Here is a 17,331-nt window from a genome sequence, read left to right as displayed (position 1 = left end):
CTTTCCTCTCTTGCCGTATATCACTTCTCTTCTCTGCCCCAAATCCCAACTTCTGTTGGGCAGATGGCTATTGGCATAGAAATGAAGGTGACCCCATATATTCACTCTTAGCTGGGTGAGAAGAGGGGGTTGCTGCAGCCTCTGAAGAGAGGGTTGTAAAGTGGGGATGTGAGTCACCCACCAAAGCTGGCTCGATCTCAGCTGCAACTTGGCAGTTCCTCTCTGCCATCCAGGAATGGGGTTCTTCTGGCTTGGAATGAATGAGAATTTACCACCCAGAAATCTCCCCTTGGGAAGGAAGGGGGACAGTATTGCTAGAAAGTGAGTGACTGGCTTTCTACAAGTGGCTGAAAAGTGTCTGATGCTGTGTGATGTCTGGGTGTAAGTGGCATGCCATCTGGGGATGGGGAAGAGAACGTTGTCATCTTTGGCTAAGGGGAGAGCTGGCTGCTATGCCAGCAGTGAGGGAGACTAGTTCTCCCAGGTTGCTGCTTGGTGAAGGGAAGACATATAGATCACCCAGAAGCCTGGGACAACTAATCTCCTTCATGCTGGCATGGCAGGCATGGTGTAGTGTAGCTGTCAGTTGTTCCCTTCAAGAGCAGAGAGACCCAGGGTTTGGGTCTAGCGCTCATTATGTTTGCAGGACGAGAGGGCGGGCCTGATCTTCCTTGCACTTACACCCATGTAAATTGGTATTTACTGAAGTCAATGGGGTTACTGTAATTGTGGTGTGGTGCTAGGACAATCAGGCCTAGTGTGTTAATGGCCTAGTTTTACTCTATGCGCTGAGTGGTTCTTTGATATTCTTCCATGGCTGGTGAAAGTGAGGCATCCTCAAGCTGGCCTTGTCCCATAGGTACAACTCAATCTTGCTATGAACATTTCCTGTTAAAGGGTATTGCCCTCACCCTCCACAATAAAAGAGTTAAGATATCTTCAGCAAGCCCATTCCTGGGTCCAAAGCCACACAAATGCAGCGCTCAAGATAGCTATTGATGTTTCTCCTTTAATCTGCTGCATGGTGAGACTGAAGGTAGTTAAACATTGATTGGGGTAAGCATCATCTTTCCCTACCGTACTCAGGTCTGCAATGGGCCACGCATAGCTACTTTCAGAGTAAAGGGGCAGTGGTGCTCGCTCTCTTTCTCCTATGCAGCTGGCAAGGATGCATCAGTGCTATGGGTGCCTGCTGGGCACTTGAGTGTGGCTTTCCTTTTCCAGCAGGGTGTGATCCATTTCTCTGCCACCCCTGCCCTCATGCTTTAGAGAGGAACAGAGCCCGCTTGTAGGAAGGCCTTAGGCTCGCAGCCCTGCGGGGGTATCGGGCTGCCGGCATGGGTGGCTCACTTGGAATGCCTCTAGCTCCAGAAGGGCTTTATTGATTCTGGTTATCGTGGGGTATGGAGCCAGGTCCACTTTAAATCTACAAAGGGAAGAGAGATGCAGTCAGATACTCCCAGCTAGACAGTCCAGCAGCAAGCACTAAGGGGGAGTTCTACAGAATCCCTGCTCCACGGACCCAGGGCAACATGATCAGCACACAGCTCCAGAAAAGTCAAGCAGGGGAGAATCATCTGGCAGAGTGGGGCCTAGTCTGCACCAGGAAAAAAGGTGTGTTCTGATCATGTGTTAGCTAAGCTCATCCCTAGGATCTACCTTGGCCTGCTAATGTGTGAAAGCAGTCTTGTCTTCACTAGGATTTTACCTCCTGTGTGTTACATTGTGTTGGCTAGCATGTGGCAAGAAACATACCTTTTTTTTCTAGAGTGGATGCCCCCACTGGTGTTACAGCCTCTTCCCCCCGCCCCCCCCCTTTTTTTTTTTTTTAAATAAGGTTGCCAGTCATTATGGTATCCAAGTATCTTCTCTCTCCTACAGTGTGCAACACTGCAGTTCTGGCTGCAAGAGGCCCTTTCAATAAGGGCTTCTACTAGCCCTAAGAGGCTGTGTTTCCTATGCTTTCTGCATAGGTAGGGACACAGAATCTGGCCTGTCTAAGCTCATGTGAGGGCAGCTGCCAGTCTTGCTCTGGGTTGTCTTAAGAAGAAATCCCAGCTCCTCATTTTTGTGAGCCCTCAAAAGATACAGGGGTTAGGAAATGAAAAAATCATGGTGAGAAGAATACCCTGATGGCGATGTAAGCTGAGGGGTGGGGAGCGCTATCCCAATTGGCCTGAGCATCAACAGGAGAGAGGTCAGGCTTGGCCATCAACTGGGCCTCTGGTGCAAGAAATGGGGTCTAATGGAGCTGACCAGCCGTCATTTACCTCTCAGCATTGTAAACCTGAGGGACCAAGCACAAGTCAGCTATGGAAACCTGCAATGGAGCAAAGAAAACTGGTCAAAGCAATTCAAAACCCACCCTACTGCCCTTTAGTGCACTGGCTGGAGCTACAGCTTGGCAGGCCCGTTTTTTTCCCAAAAGGCCCTTCTCAGCACTCACCCTGTTCTGTACAGTTCTGATGCTAGAGTGGGCCCTATGAAGAGCAGGAGGCTGCCTCCCAGTCCAGCTCCTTTCAGGGCCTGAAATCAACAGTGGGTGGTTGTTTCAATTGCAAACTACAGCTACCCCAAACCCAATCCATGCCAGTGCAGGAGAGGTGACCTGCTGACAGATGAAAATGATTGTACATGTTAATGTTCAGTGTTTACTTTCCACTGGCACCAGGTGTTACACAAAATGAAAGAGGAGGGGCCTGACTGGCTCGGGGGTGGGGGTGGGATACAAAGCATTTCACCTCTAGGGCAGCTGCCCCAGGGCTATCTGGAACAGTAGTGACCATAAATTGTTACTTTCTGATGCCTTTTGGGGGCTTGTAGGCTCTCAGCCCACTTTCTACTGGGATGGGTGTTGCCATGTTGAAACTAAGCTTGTTTGCTCCTTCCACATTGGAGGGAGGGCAATTATTCTTTTACCAGCTTCCATGCAGCACAAAAGGGTCGAATTGGGAGCTCCAGGGCTGCACAGAAGGTCTCTCTCTCTGCAAGCTGGCTCAGTTGCTGGGCATGGGAACAATGCAGAATGGAACCCTGGGAATCACTTGCAGCTGCTTACCATTGGCCCCAGGAGAGCTGCATGATTATGCACCATGGGGACCAATTCATTAGTTCAGCCCTGCACCATGAGATTCCTAGAGCAACTCTGCCACTGTGCAAACAAATCCAGGTGCCCCTCCAAAGAGGGAGGAGACAGCCAGTTGGGGATGGAGAGTTGGATGCGTGATAAGTGAACCTCACTTATTATTTGCATTGCAATAGCTCCAAGAGGAACCAACCAAGACCAAGGACCCATTGTGCTTGTCTGTATGTGTACACACACAGTTTAACAGACAGTCCCTGCACTATAGAGCTTACAAACTAAGTAGGACAGACAAAGAGTGGGGGGAAAAGTACTACTATTTCCATTTTAGAGATGGAGAACTGAGGCATAGAGAGAGTAGTGATTTGCCCAGGGTCATTTAATGACACTGTGGCAGAGCAAGGAATTTACCCAGATTTCTTCATAGAAATATAGGACTAGAACGGAGTCGAGGGGTCATCAAGTCCATCCCCCTGTACTGAGGCAGGAACAAGTGAACTTAACTATCCCTAACAGGTGTTTGTCTAGCCTGTTCTTAAAAACTCCAGTGATGGGGATTCCCCAGCCTCCCTTGGAAGCCTATTCCAGAGCTTAACTACCCTTATAGTTTGAAATTTTCCCCTTATATCTAACCTAAATCTCCCTTGCTGCAGTTTAAGCCCATTACTTCTCATCCTACCTTCAGTGGACATTAAGAACAGCTTCTTTATTATGCCCTTAACGTAGCTGAAGACTTATCAGGTCCCAGTCCAGTGCCTTAGCTACCAAACCAAGCTTCCTCCCATGGGTTAGTGGGGTGAAGCAACTGCAGGACTAGGACGTTAAGCTAAGGGATTGGGCAGCCAGCTGAAGTCTCTCATACTTTCTGCTCTGGCTGGAAATGGTAGCAAAATGAGCTGTACTGGTTAGGCTGTTTGGTTTTCTTTAAAATGTTAGTGATAACTTGGTGCTGACGTGGCAGGGCTGGAGACTGAGTCCTGTGTCAATGGGCATCACCACAGCCACTGCTTGGACCAGGTGTGGCCACCTCAAAGGGATTTTAGTCCTTAGACTTTAGCAAGATGGCCACTGAGTTGGCTGGTTTGTGCTGCAGATGCCTACCCACCAGTGACAGGACTGAGGTGTCAACAAGTCATTTCATGCAGGGGGCCATTAACCTGCTGGTGAATGAAAACAGCTGTGTTTCTATTGATAGACTAGTTTGGATCCGAGGCCCATGAGATGAAAGACACTGTATCCTATTCCCCAATCTCCAGCCAATTCCCATTATCTTATCTAATCAGATAGATAGCATATGGACAGGGCCAAGCAAATGTCTCTTATAGCCCATGGTTTTTTGCCATCCCCACAGAGCTGGGAAATGGAGAGCTGTCCTCCTCCTGTGTGAAATGCAATGACATGGCTACTCCCCAAAGGAGGAGGAGCTCGGGAAGGAGAGCAGGCAAGGGGTTGAGTAGGATGCATGCAGCCCTGCTTTCTATGATGAGGCCTAGGGAATGCTCTGTCTGCATATACCTCAAGCACAGGGTGTGGTTGTGCTGGGACTCCACAGCCTCTATGCCCAAAGCCTTTGACCTCCACCACTGTGTGGGAGATGTTTTAACCCAGTCCCAGATAAATGCTAGGCTGTCCTTGCCTTCTGCAAGCTGTGCTCTGTCTGATCTCCTTACCTCATCCCCAATGCAATAGCGCCCAGCTGTGTGCTGCAGGATCTGCTCCAGAGCTGCAGAAAGAGACAGTACACTGGGTCAGGAATCAGCAACTCCCACTTTCAGCAGCTTAAAGGGGTGTGCTGAAGAGCTAGATTGCCAGCAGCCTTTTGGATTGAGTGTTGTGCACCAAAGTACCCCGAGTTGGGCTAGAAGAAAGCAACCCAGGGCAGCACTTACAGGGAAGGAGACTCTCACTGGAGCTGAGGAAGGAGGGTGCTTTGGACTCAGCCATTTTGGACCCAAGATGGTTTCAAAAGGACAAAATAGGCTTCCTATTCTTCCCCTCTGCCCCTTGCCTCCGCTGTTAGTGGCAGGGAGAGGGGCTTCCCCACACAGAGACTAAAGAGCAGAACTGGAAAGAAGAAGAACAGGAAGGTTCAGGATACAGGGGTATAAACTGAGTGAAGCAGGGAGGGCCAGTCAGACTCCTATAGCCCTATCCCAGGGCACTGGGACAAGGAGGCCCACAGTGAAATTAAACGCAACCTATTGAAGAGGAAATAGAAATGGTATTTTATGCCTACTAGAATTAACCCGTGGGACACTCTGCCATGGATATTGAGGCAACAAGCTTAGTACCATTTAAAGTAAAGGGTCGTACAGTTTATATCAAGGATCGGCAAACTTTGGCATGCGGCCTGCCAGGGTAAGCCCCCTGGTGGGCCGGGCCGGTTTACCTGCCACGTCCGCAGGTTCAGCTGATTGCAGCTCCCACTGGTTGCAGTTCGCAACTGCAGGCCAATGGGGGCTGTGGGAAGTGGTGCGGGCCGAGGGATGTGTTGGCCACCACTTCCCACAGCCCACATTGGCCTGGAGCGGCGAATTGCAACCAGTGGGAGCTGCGGACACGGTTGGTAAACAAAACGGCCCAGCTCGCTAGGGGACTTGCTGATCTCTGGTTTATATAAATGTAAAAGGCATCTGCTGTGACAGCTGGGATAAAAGGTTAAGTGTTGTCAGTCCTTGTGTGTCAAGGTGTGAGCGGACTGCTACAGGAGTCAGGAAGGAATCCCCTCCTCCCTGCTTCCAGATGCAGCACTGAGCTTCCTCTGGAGCATCAGATATTTAACCACTGCCGGATGTGAGATTCTGGGTTAGATGGGCCCTTGGTCTGCTCCAGCATGGCAGCAGATGATACCAGACTAGATGGTTTATTGTTCTGTTCCTGTGCAGTAGAAAGCAGGACTTTGGACCAGATCGCCCAACAGACTGCTCATCAAGTGCTTTGTGCTATTTGCAGATGTGCTGATTAATTCAATGCAGACGTACCTTGGAAACCACGTGCGATAGAGCCTTGAGCCCATTCCAGCTTCTTCTCCCCTCCCACTTGTTTCAGGAAACTCAGGTTCTGAGGAGGCCAAAGAGTCCCCAAATTAGCTTGATCCAGCAGGCTGAACCGTGCCACAGGCCATACACAAAACAGGGTCAGCTGGACTTATACGGTGTCAGTCCCTAATCCCCAGTCCCAAACTCAGCCCTTTGGGTCACTCGAGGTTTCAGTCTCTGAATCACAGGCCCACACATCCCAGTTCTTTCTCAGAATTGCCCTTCTTACAAAACATCACACTTCTTTGCCTGGAGCTCTCTCTGCCCCCTGCCAAGAGGCATTAACCCCTGCAACTGGAACCTGCTGCGCTGCTTGTAAATTCAGCTCTTCTTGAATAGAAGCCCTGGGAACCATGGACGTTTCTCAGGGTCAGAGCATGTGGTCTTTGCAGGACGTGCCTTGCTGTTTTCAATCAGCAAAACAGGTAGATGCTGCTAACCATGCTGAGCCTGGATTCGATCCTATGCCAATGTCTGTGTGAGATCTGCCACTCTATTTCCCATCAACAGTTTCAACAGAATGATACTGTCACAATCTTTGAGAGTCACAGACAGCTGCAAACCCAATCTGGAAGTCCCATCCGCCTGTTTGTGACAGGACAGTACCTGCAGGGGCTGAATGCCAGAAACAATGTGATCCGAAATCATGCGGGCTTGGGCTCTCTTCTTCAGATCTTGAGGCAGCAGCCTGGGGTTAGGCCGGGTCTCTTCCAGGTACTGAATTATGGCCAGCTGCAAGGAGACATGGGTAAGATACTGGAGGGCTGGGGAGGAGAGGCCAGCCCCATTGCATAGCAAAGGAGCAGGAGTTAAAGACAGATTTCCTGTCTGAGGTCTGGCCTCTTCTGATCAGAGGTTACCACCATGCCAAATAGTGTGCTTTTGTGATGTGGAAAAACTCCCTGAGGAACCTGGAGCCCTCCTGGCTCATCTCACAAGTGATCTCTCTCCCTGGCAGAAGCTACGGAAAGACAAATTACCCAGTAAAAGGTGGGATTCTGAGACAGCAGCTGAGCTGTGATCACTAATATCAGGTGCCTTTGTGCCTGATACAGAGTAATCTCTCATCTGAAGAGGAAGACAACTTCCCCTGGCAGTCTCCCTGCAGGCGCTGGTTGGTATACGCTTCCCAGCCGGGACCATTTTCCTCATCACAGAATGATACTCTGTGCTCTCTAACCCAGAGACCAGGCACTCTGTGGGGGCAAAGTCCTCCCTCTGGGCAGCAGGACACAGTAAATGATTAATGGGCAGAGCTGGCTGGGCTACTCACCGACTGAGACAAGGTGATGCCATCGATTTTCAAGGCTGGGACCTGCTGCATTGGATTTACTACCTGGAATTCAGTAGAAAACTGGAGAGAAGACACTGGGATTACGATACTGTAGCCAAGAAGAGCCAAGTATTCCTCTCTGAAAGGGAAAGCCTCAAGGGTCTCACAGCTCTGTATATTATCTCTCCATGTCCGACTGTTTGGTGGGAGCTACCCTGTCTCCCAATTCCCCTGCTTGCAAATGGATTTGCAGTCTTGCTCTCTCTGATACTGCTGAAACCCTGAGGCTTCTCCACTATGTTTTCTCCTTGGCTCCTTCCTTTGCTTCAGGCCTAATGGTCCTGGTACATTATGACTCTCCTTTGGGCACCAGGAGGCACTCCTGTTGGGGCCTAGGGGTCACTCCAGGTGCATTACCCCCACATTATCCACTGACCCAAGTGACAAGGCAAGATCCATCCCTGATCCCCCGCAGCAGTGCAATTGCACTATCCTTATTCTTGGCTTGGCCATGTTGTCATATGCAGATTTCTGCCTCAGTGGTGCTACAGGGCTACCTGTGCTCCAGGCAGTCACTCCCTACAGTGTGGTTCAGGCATCTCTGGGACAAATGCCTCCATTTTCTGGTGCCACCCATCCACAACCCAGGACTATACTTGGAAATCGCAGCACTTGATGAGCTTGGTTCCCCCATGCCGATTGAAGGCAGAGAGCCTCCCTGCAGCCTCCTGGATAATGTCAGTCAGAGACATTAGAGACGGAAGGAAACTATTAGGTCTCATGCAATCTCTCTCTCTCTCGTCCTCCCTCCTGGAAGCTAAGGCAGGACGGTGAGCTTCCCTAGCATGCTGTCCAGTTCTAGTTTTAAGTCCCCCAAGCAATAGTGCTAATGCCCCTTCCCATGGAGAGACAACTCTATGGCCTGATACATGTGAGTTTCAGGACATTTTCTTGATCTCAGCCTATACTTAAGGGAGTTGGGGATGCTGAAGAGGTCAGAGGCTACAGTTAGCTATGGAAAAAAGTCTGAAGTGAGCTATTGGACAGCTCTTTTTACAGCAGGCAACATATATCCCATTTCCTTTGCCCTCTGATAATCCTGGGCTGCCAAATTTCTAGTGATGCCTAGGCTTAGCCTGTGTGCCAGCTTAGGGAGAGGCTGACTGTAGCTGCCCTCTTACCTGCTGTCCTCCATCCTTCAGGAGGTTCACTGGTTCCTGATCATAGGCGATTCCCTTCAGAGCCAGTGCTAGAGGGAACACAACATATAGATTGAGAGGCAGAGAGAGCTAAAAAGCTAGGTTCCAAGGAAAATGGGCTCATAAAGTTTTAAAATCTCAATTGAAGAGTATTTAAAAACAAAACAAGAAACCCCTTTCCCTTCAGATTGGTTGTTTTAGAGCTGCTATGTAAGACAGTGGCTCTGTCATGCAGTGCCCCCTAGTACTTTGCTGGGGCACAGAGGTCAGTACTAACATCCTATTGAATAACCCCCATTATGCCCTGCATTACAGTACCTTGGGGTGTAGGGTCAGTGGTAGCTCACAAGGGAGACTGCCCTGTGTCACCCATGTAACTTCTGGCAAAACCTTGTTTTAACTTGTCCCCATCCAAGTGATGAGCAGGCCCCACCCTGCTTAACTTGCAGGATCAGATAAGATCACACACTTTGAGGCGGTATCACTGCAAGCACAGAACACGAGGCCTCTTTAAAGAATGTGGGAGATGTGGGTATCTGGATTACATTAGCTTTATGAAGGAAATATGTCCCTCTAACTAGCTCCAGAGAGTGTCTGAAAATAAAAAAGGAACTATTGAGGGCAGGGGGAGCCATCCAGAGCCCACTACTGAGAGTCCAGAGCTGAGAAGAAAGGACAGCAGAGATCCCCCCTTATACTACTAAAGGTGGGCAGATGGTTAAAAGTTTGTAACAAACACACACCAATATTCCTTCAGCTCCAGTAAGTATCTTGTCTGTCCATGGTCACTGGAGTTTCAACTGGGTACATGAAATGGTTATTCTCTTGATCCCCTACTAGCCTTCCCCTTCGCCAAATGCAAATTGATTCTGGTGTTTGCTCTCTCCTCCCGCTGGAGAAGTGGAGGAAACCGTCACTGTCTTTTCAGTTGCACGTCTGCTGATCTCTCTCTCTCTCACTCAGTGGGTCACTGATTAGTTTGGTTAGTGAAGGGAATTAGTGTTCAAGAAAGGTGGTGTGTTGACAGTGCCAGAGCAAAGAAGTAGTAAACACCAGATCTTACCAATTCTCACTCTCCAGGAGCAGGAACTTCGGAAATAACTATAAAGAACTGGCTGAGGGGAGAGAGAGGAGAGTGGATTACATGATGGTAATGGTAGCAGTTTCTCAGCTAGAGGGAAGCATTTTTCCTCTGCCCCTTTGAAAATTTGACCAAGTTTGATGCATTTCAACATTACATTTCAACATTACAAGTCAGGTGAGTTTGGGCCCTTCAAAACATCTTTGTCACTTTCAGATGTGGGCTTCTTTATCATGACATTGATTTTTAAAGTAAAATTCCCTTTTGTGTACAATGAGAAGCTCCATTTGAAACCTCAGTGGCATGAGCCAGCCCTTTGAGCCATTCACCGACATGCATGTTTCCAATATGGAACAGAAGTTACTCATCCAAGCAAGTACTGAGTGCAGGGAAGCTAATCTCCAGTTTAACTATGGAACCAAGGAAGCTCCCACAGCTGCTTTAAACCCGTTGGATCTCACCTTTCCAGAGGAATCCATGGTCTGTGTGTGCAGTTCACTCCAAAGAGTGAAAGCCACATGACCCTGCCTTTTCTTTTCACTCAGCTGGTGTGGGGGAAGGCTCAGTCCCTACAGCCAATGAGAAAAGTGCCAGAATCCAAATTCTTAATAGCTTCCTGTGTTCAGAAGTTTCAGCAACAGAAGCTGGCAGGATTCAGTTCTGTTGTGAGTAAATACCCTGTACTAGCCACACCTATAATTCTCTTTAGGTTGCTATATTGAGCCCATCACTGTGATATCTGACTTTTGTCACGATGGATAAAATATTTAGAGAGACTTTTGGGTTGCTGGAAGCTGCCAGTGCAGAAATACAACTCGGTGGGATAATAAAAGGAGAGCAGGTTCTAAAAACAGAGTTTCTGTTATCACAAAGATGCCAGCTCCTCCAAGCAGGGACTGTCTTTGTGTAAAACTGGGAATACACTGTGTATAACATGTAACAAAGGTTCCTCCTCTGTACACACGGTTTGTTTGTATTTCTTATTAACGAATAACAAACTTCTAGCTCCTGCCTTTGGAGGACCCCAAAGCACTTCAAAAATGTTAATAAATTAACTCTCACATGCCACCCCTTCTTTCCCCCCCCCAAAAAATGCAGTGTCATGATATCCCCATTTTACAGAAGGGAACACTACCAGAGAGAGAAAGTGATTTGTCCATTGACTCGTGTGACAATGGAAGAACCAGAACTAAAATCCAGGAGTCCTGAGTTCCAGTCCTGTATCTAAGCACTAAATCATTTTCACAGCTAAATATTAGATTAATTTAAACTGTTTACAGAATGTAAATGTTTGACTGAATTATCCCAGCCAAAGTTCACCAGAGGAATGGCTGGTAGGAGGGCAGGGAAGGAAGGAATGCTGCAATGTTGCCAGCTCTTGGGATTTTCCTGTGACATTCATGCTGTTTGGTGATTTTCACAAAGCCTCAGCTCCTGGAGTCATAAGATTATGTGAAAATCTCAGCTTTCATTTAAAAAAATAGTAACTTTCTAGCTGTCACGATTGCAGATCAAAACTGGAAACCACAAACTCTAAGGAATCAAAAACCAGAAGGCAAAGAAAAAGCATCCAAAATGTATTAATTTTGTTCATCTTTCTTTGGGATCCTGCTCAGAATTTTTGAACACTTGGAGTTGGCAATATCTTCCCTTTGCTTCTCTGTTCCCTGGCTGTAACCTCCCAGTCAAGGAAGACATTTTCCTGCTTAAAAAGAAAAGGAGTACTTGTGGCATCCGATGAAGTGAGCTGTAGCTCATGAAAGCTCATGCTCAAATAAACTGGTTAGTCTCTAAGGTGCCACAAGTACTCCTTTTCTTTTTACGAATACAGACTAACACGGCTGTTACTCTGAAACCTGTCATTTTCCTGCTTGCTCTCTCTCTCTCTCTGTTTCTGCAGTATGCCTGATCATTTGCTAACTGAGTGTCGTGCATGTAAATTGTGTCATGCTGATGACCTTGCTCTTTAGTTTCAAGGCCCCTGGGGATGAGGGGAAAGCATCACATTTACTTTACAACTTGGGACCCTTTGGCACTTGAGCCAGTGGCAGCTCAAGTTAACACTGCCTTCCAGAGATGTGAAAAGGCCCAAAAAGGGGCGGTGAAGAGAAGATCCGGGGCAGTAAGTCCTCCCAGTCACATGCTGGGTGTGCAGAAGTGCGATCAGATTCCAAAGAAGATTCATGACCCTAAGAACATTAGAACGGCCATACTGGGTCAAACCAAAAGTCCATCTAGCCCAGTATCCTGTCTTCCAACAGTAGCCAATGCTAGGTGCCCCAGAGGTAATAAACAAAACAGGTAATTATCCACTGATCCATCCCCAGCTTCTGGCAAACAGAGGCTAGGGACACCATCCCTGTCCATCCTGACTAATAGCCATTGATGGACCTATCCTCCATGAATGTATCTAGTTCTTTTTTGAACCCTGTTACAGTCTTGGCCTTCACAACATCCTCTGGCAAAGAGTTCCACAGGTTGACTGTGAATTATGTGAAGAAATACTTCCTCTTGCTTATTTTAAATCTGCTCCCTATTAATTTCATTTGTCCCTAGTTCTTCCTTATTTACTTTCTCCACACCAGTCATGATTTTATAGACCTCTATCATATCCCCCCTTAGTCATCTCTTTTCCAAGCTGAAAAGTCCCAATCATATTATTCTCTCCTCACGAAGAGTCCTAAACTCCTTCACTGAGAAGAACCATTGACTGTTGTTTCTATTCACATCTCATTCTTTAGTGAGGAGGTTGGGAGTAGTATGGATAAAGAACAGAGCAGCTGACGGAGTCAGGACTCCTGTGTTCTATGCTTGGCTCTGCTTGTGGTGTTGCAGTACATGACCCAGGACATAACCTCTATGTGTGAAATGGGGGATGAGAACTCTTACTTAACTAGGAGGCTGTGAGGCTTAATGCACTGATGGCTTTAAAGTGCTTAGAGAGCATCAGCTGGAAGGAGTGTTCCTGGTGACACGTATACCTCGGAGCTCATTTCACTGGCTAATAACCTGACTCTTCCCCCCAAACTTTGCTCAGCTGAGGATCACATTGACAGCTGGGGGCAGTTGAAGGCTACATCCTACATGGCTTAAAATGGATCATATTGCAGTAGCTTACATCTTTAATAGGGGCATACAGCCCACACAGCATATAGGTTCAATTATGCAGCAATACTTCTTGAGGCTCAGTGGGAACTTCTTGGCTCAACATGGAGCACCATGGGCAGCGTGTCCCTGTAACCCTGTTTCCCTCCAAGTGTCACTTCTTCCCAGGCTCTCACTGATACCTATATGTCTCAGGCTGTATCAGCCCAACCAGGCTCTTTGCATCCTGGCCATCTGTTGATTCTGAGCGCAACATTATAACAGCCCTGTGTGCATTACCTGCCTCAAGACAGCAGCCCAGACAACAATGGATAACATAGGACTAGAGACGGAAAAAGTGGTCCTGTGAGGTATGCCCAAGGGTTAGAAACCATCTGAAACTCTCCACCTGTGTTTTGTTAATTATCATTTATCAGATCATAACCCAAAATCACTCCGCTCTTAACCACCCAATACATGTGCAGAGGGTTCCACTACTATAGGTTGTGGGAGAAGAAAATATACCAAATATACCATATATCGTAATTTATGATGGTTCTATTTCATTTGCTGCACATGCTGTTTAAACTCTGATCCAAATTCCTTGCCCTCCCCACAAACACACATGCCATCTGGGGGGATGCCTCTTGTTAGATGTTGAAAGCCGATCTGATCACTTACAAAATTTTCTGCGTTCTGCAGCTGTCCTTATACTAAGCAGTTTATTTCTTTCCTGGAGATGTCTATGTGGAGGCACCAGATACTAACTTAGGTCTCGATCCTTCAAGTTGTTCTACCTGGGCAAAGCCCAAGTGCAGTCAGTGTGGCTCTGTACAGGCATAGGGGTCTGCCTTTGTGTGGGATATTGCAGGACTCAGGGTTTAAACTGAATCCCCGGATTACTTACATCTGATCAAGGGGCCACAATTTCAACCCATCTTCCATAAAACATGTGGGGTTGAGGGTAGCTATATCCCTATTTGAAAAAGCACAGTCTGCACTTCAGATGCTTCTGAATTAACCTTAAGATCCTCCAGCTGAAGCTGCATTATCTGTAGGAGAAGTAAGAGCTTCTCTTTGTGCAGCCAGAGTGAAAGAAAAAGCCCCAATTCTGCTTTCTGTCTCTGGGCCCTGTAGCAGTAAATACCTTCACTAAGGCAGCACTCATCTTGCACTTTCAGCACCGCTCTGTTCTGTCTCGCTCTGTTCTGTCTCTCCGCCTCTGAATGAACAGAAGTCACACAGATGCTAACATTGCACTGGCTGACACAGCCTCCTTCACGTGCTCTCTATAGGTCTGTTACTGCTGCCAGTCTCATTCACATGAGGCCCCAGCCATGCTGCCAGTTGCTGGGATTCTGGGAGTAGTAGTTCTAGCTGCTTTTCCAGGTCTTAAAGCATCTTGATTGGCTAGTTTATGCCCAAAGTTTAGATTTTTGTAAGGAGGAAAAGATTTTTTAAATCCTCATATTAACTGAAATGTTTTAATATTATTTTCTAAAATTTCAGTGAAGAATTTGAATTTAAACATCCCCCCCCCAAAGTAATTGCAATGCAGAGAGTGCAGCATACAGGTAAAGAACCAAGAAAGTGAACCTGGCTAGCAATAAAAGTGAATCTGATCAATTAAGCACCATTGTATAGGCATGACAAATATTGCAAGTGCTGTGTGTGCCCAGCAGATGTGTGTGTGAGCAGTGACAGGGCAGTCACTGGGTGTGTCTGTCAGTGAATGGGGATGGGCAATGGATGTGCGCACACTGTGTGCACACGAGATGTGTGTGGTGGGTGGGGTCTGTCAGTGAATGGGGGCGGGCAGTAGGTGTGGGCATGATGTACATGAGCTGTGGCTGTTTGTAGACAGCGCAGTCACTGTGTGTGTGTATGTGTGGTCTGTCAGTGAATGGGAGGCAGTGGGTGTGCACAGTGGGTGGTCAGGGGAGTCATTGGGTGGTCTGTCAGCAAATGGGGGCAGTGGGTATGCGCGGTGAGGGGCAGGGCAGTCATTGGGTGTGTGTGGGGGAGTCTGTCAGTTAATGGGTGTGGGGGGGAGTCACTGATGGGCAGTCACTGGATGTGGGAGTCTGTCAGTGAATGTGGGGGTGACTGGCAGGCAGGGCAGTCACGGGGTGTCTGTGGGGTTCTGTCAGTGAATGGGGAGTGGCCGTCACAGGGTGTCTGTCAGTGAAGGGGGCAGGGCAGTGTTGGGGTGTCTGGGGGTCTGTCAGTGAATGGGAAGTGGAGAGGCAGGGCAGTCATGGTTTGTCTATTTTTGAATGGGGGGGGAGGGCAGTTCAGTCACAGGGTGTCTATCAGGTTTCATAGTAACAGCCGTGTTAGTCTGTATTCGCAAAAAGAAAAGGAGTACTTGTGGCACCTTAGAGACAGTGAATGGGGAGGGCTGGGCAGGGCAGTCACGGGATGTCTGTCAGTGAAGGGGAGGCAGGCAGGGCAGTCTCGGGGTGTCTGAATGGGAGGGTGGGCAGGGCAGTCATGGGATGTCTGTGGGGGTCTGTCAGTGAATGGGGGAGGTGGGCACGTAGGGCAGTCTTGGGATGCCTAGAGGTGTCTGTCGGTGAACGGGGGGATCGGGCAGGGCAATCTCGGGGTGCCGGCTGGGCGCGCGGGGAGGTGACGGGTCCCCGCCGTTTCCTTTCACGCTGCGCAGGGCCCGCTGTGTGGCATTTCCGACCCGGCTCTCGCTTGAACCTGCCACCTGAGCCGCGGTGACGCTTCGGCCTCCGGCGCCAGGAACTACATCTCCCACCATGCCCGGCGAGGGAACCAAACTCCGCTTCCCGCCATGCCCTGCGGCCCGGACTCCCTTTCCCTTGATGCTGTGCGCGGCCGCCGGCGCCTCCCTCGTGTCGGGGCGCGGATGACGCTGGCGGCGGGGTGCTGCCAGCCCGAGTCGGGCCCGCGCTGCGGGGGGCTCCGGCAGCGGCGACCCCGCAGGCCGGCGGGCGAGCCGAGCCGTCCCTCTCCCCCTCCGCGGGCCTGGGCTCCCCTGGAAGCTCCAGTCGGGGTCTGGGCCCCGCTGGCCTTCGTCACCCTCCTCAGCTTCGCCTCCCGCTTCCACCGCCTGTCGGAGCCGCCGCACGTCTGGTGAGGGGCCGCGACGCTATGGCAACGGGGGTGGGGCTGGCGGTCAGGCCGCGGGGGAGGGGGCGGGGCTTCTTTGCGGGAGGGTCCGAGTGCTGGGTTTCGCTGGCGCTAGCCACGTGGCAATGGGGGTTTGGTGAGGCGCTCGCGGCCCGGCTGGGGCTGGGGCTGCTTTCTCTACCGCCCCCATTGCGCCTAAGCACGGCAGCGATCCGCGGGCAGCGACAGGCGCCTGCCCGTGGCTGGTTGGACCCTTGGAGTGGGACAGGGCATATAAGGGGCCCAGCTCGCCCCGCTGACAGTCGTCACGTAGCGGTTCAACATCCCGCAGCTGGCAGATGGTCAAGCCCCATTGCTTCGCTGACTGAGGATGTGAGCCCGGGGGGGTGGGGAGGGATAACGTGGAGGTTATGGGCAGCAGGGACACTTCCAGGTTCGGGATGCTCAGGGTCGGATTTACACCTTAAATGTCCCTAGGCGCTGCATCTTCAGCACTCCCTCAGCCTACAGATGAACTTTGTGTTTTCCGTAAAACAAATAAACGTTTAACCCACTCTTTACTTTTAGGTGCTCCTGGAATGCCAGCCCCCCTAGGCACGTGTCTTCTGTGCCTAATTGGAAATCCGGCCCTGGGGATGCTGGTGTGGGGGGTATAGCTGAAGGGGTCAAGACAAGGGGGGCGTGGCAGAGAGGAAATTTAGCCAGCAAATTATAGTAAGCTTGGTGAATGAGGCAGCTGTAGTGAGGAGCTGGGAAAGGAGGCTCCTACCATCTCCTATAGTGGGAGGCTTTTGAAGGCTCTCCTGTCCACACTGGCTCTGGAATAATTGTCTGGAAAGAGCCATTCTCCATCATTCTGTTTAGTCCCTGTGGAGACTGACTGAAGCACTTGTGAGTGTGGATGCCAAGTGCACTTCAGTCGACGGGGAATAAATATTACATAACACGGTAAATTGCGCTAGTGTAGACAAGGCCAAAGTGCTGTATGAACATGAAGCTAGGCCATGTTCCTGGTGATTAACTGTTTAGATAGTTTATTATTTTGATGTAAAGACAAAAACATAAAAGAATAACTCTCTTGGACTCTAGATACTTTTCCTATTAATAAAAACTAAAATTTATAATACCTAGCTCTTATATAGTGCTTTTAATCAGTAGATCTTAAAGCACATTACAAATGGGGATCATTATCCCCATTTTACAGATGGAGAAACTGAGGCAGCACATTTTCATGCATATGCTAATCACTAGTCAACAAATATATTATAAATCAAAATTTCTCACCCTTCCCATTTCCCTTCAAAATTACTGTTCCCAGTCACCTCATCCCTCCCCATATGCCTGCTCTTACAGGCTTTACATAAGAATTGTCATAGGTTCAGCTAGCCCAGTATCCTGTTTTCCAACAATGGCCAATGCGACGTGCCCCAGAGGGAATGAACAGAACAGGTAATCATCAAGTGATCCATCTC

General features: G+C 49.1%; 2 protein-coding genes across 6 annotated transcripts in view; one reads left to right on the top strand and one right to left on the bottom strand.

The window, feature by feature from the left end:
- Positions 1-5: 5 nt before the first annotated feature.
- Positions 6-15,604, bottom strand: GSTZ1 (glutathione S-transferase zeta 1). Of its 3 annotated transcripts, none has more exons than XM_037900744.2 (10): positions 15,474-15,604; positions 13,905-13,979; positions 9,656-9,707; positions 8,575-8,642; positions 7,394-7,474; positions 6,727-6,852; positions 6,064-6,142; positions 4,753-4,805; positions 2,271-2,320; positions 67-1,426 (listed from the first exon to the last, which is right to left on the bottom strand). In XM_037900744.2, exons 2-10 carry the CDS (start codon positions 13,923-13,925, stop codon positions 1,300-1,302), a joined length of 657 nt encoding a protein of 218 aa, XP_037756672.1. In that variant the 5' UTR covers positions 13,926-13,979; positions 15,474-15,604; the 3' UTR covers positions 67-1,299. The 3 variants fall into 3 exon arrangements, with proteins under 3 accessions (XP_037756673.1, XP_037756672.1, XP_043404481.1); XM_043548546.1 differs by lacking the exon at positions 15,474-15,604 and adding an exon at positions 2,447-2,526 and having other exon boundaries at positions 1,327-1,426; positions 13,905-15,160; XM_037900745.2 differs by lacking the exons at positions 13,905-13,979; positions 15,474-15,604 and adding an exon at positions 10,135-10,240 and having other exon boundaries at positions 6-1,426.
- The window catches only part of POMT2 (protein O-mannosyltransferase 2), a 51,003-nt gene continuing 49,232 nt past the window's right edge, over positions 15,561-17,331 (top strand). For all 3 annotated transcript variants that reach the window (XM_037900743.2, XM_043548542.1, XM_043548544.1), the window contains exon 1: positions 15,561-15,862. In XM_037900743.2, coding sequence (XP_037756671.2) covers positions 15,561-15,862 — 302 coding nt within the window. The remainder of the gene's footprint in view (positions 15,863-17,331) is intronic.

Source organism: Chelonia mydas, chromosome 6, assembly GCF_015237465.2.
Source record: "Chelonia mydas isolate rCheMyd1 chromosome 6, rCheMyd1.pri.v2, whole genome shotgun sequence".
Lineage (NCBI taxonomy): Eukaryota > Metazoa > Chordata > Testudines > Cheloniidae > Chelonia > Chelonia mydas.
The sequence above is the reverse complement of the archived record's forward strand: the minus strand, read 5'-3'. Positions and strand labels throughout refer to the sequence as shown.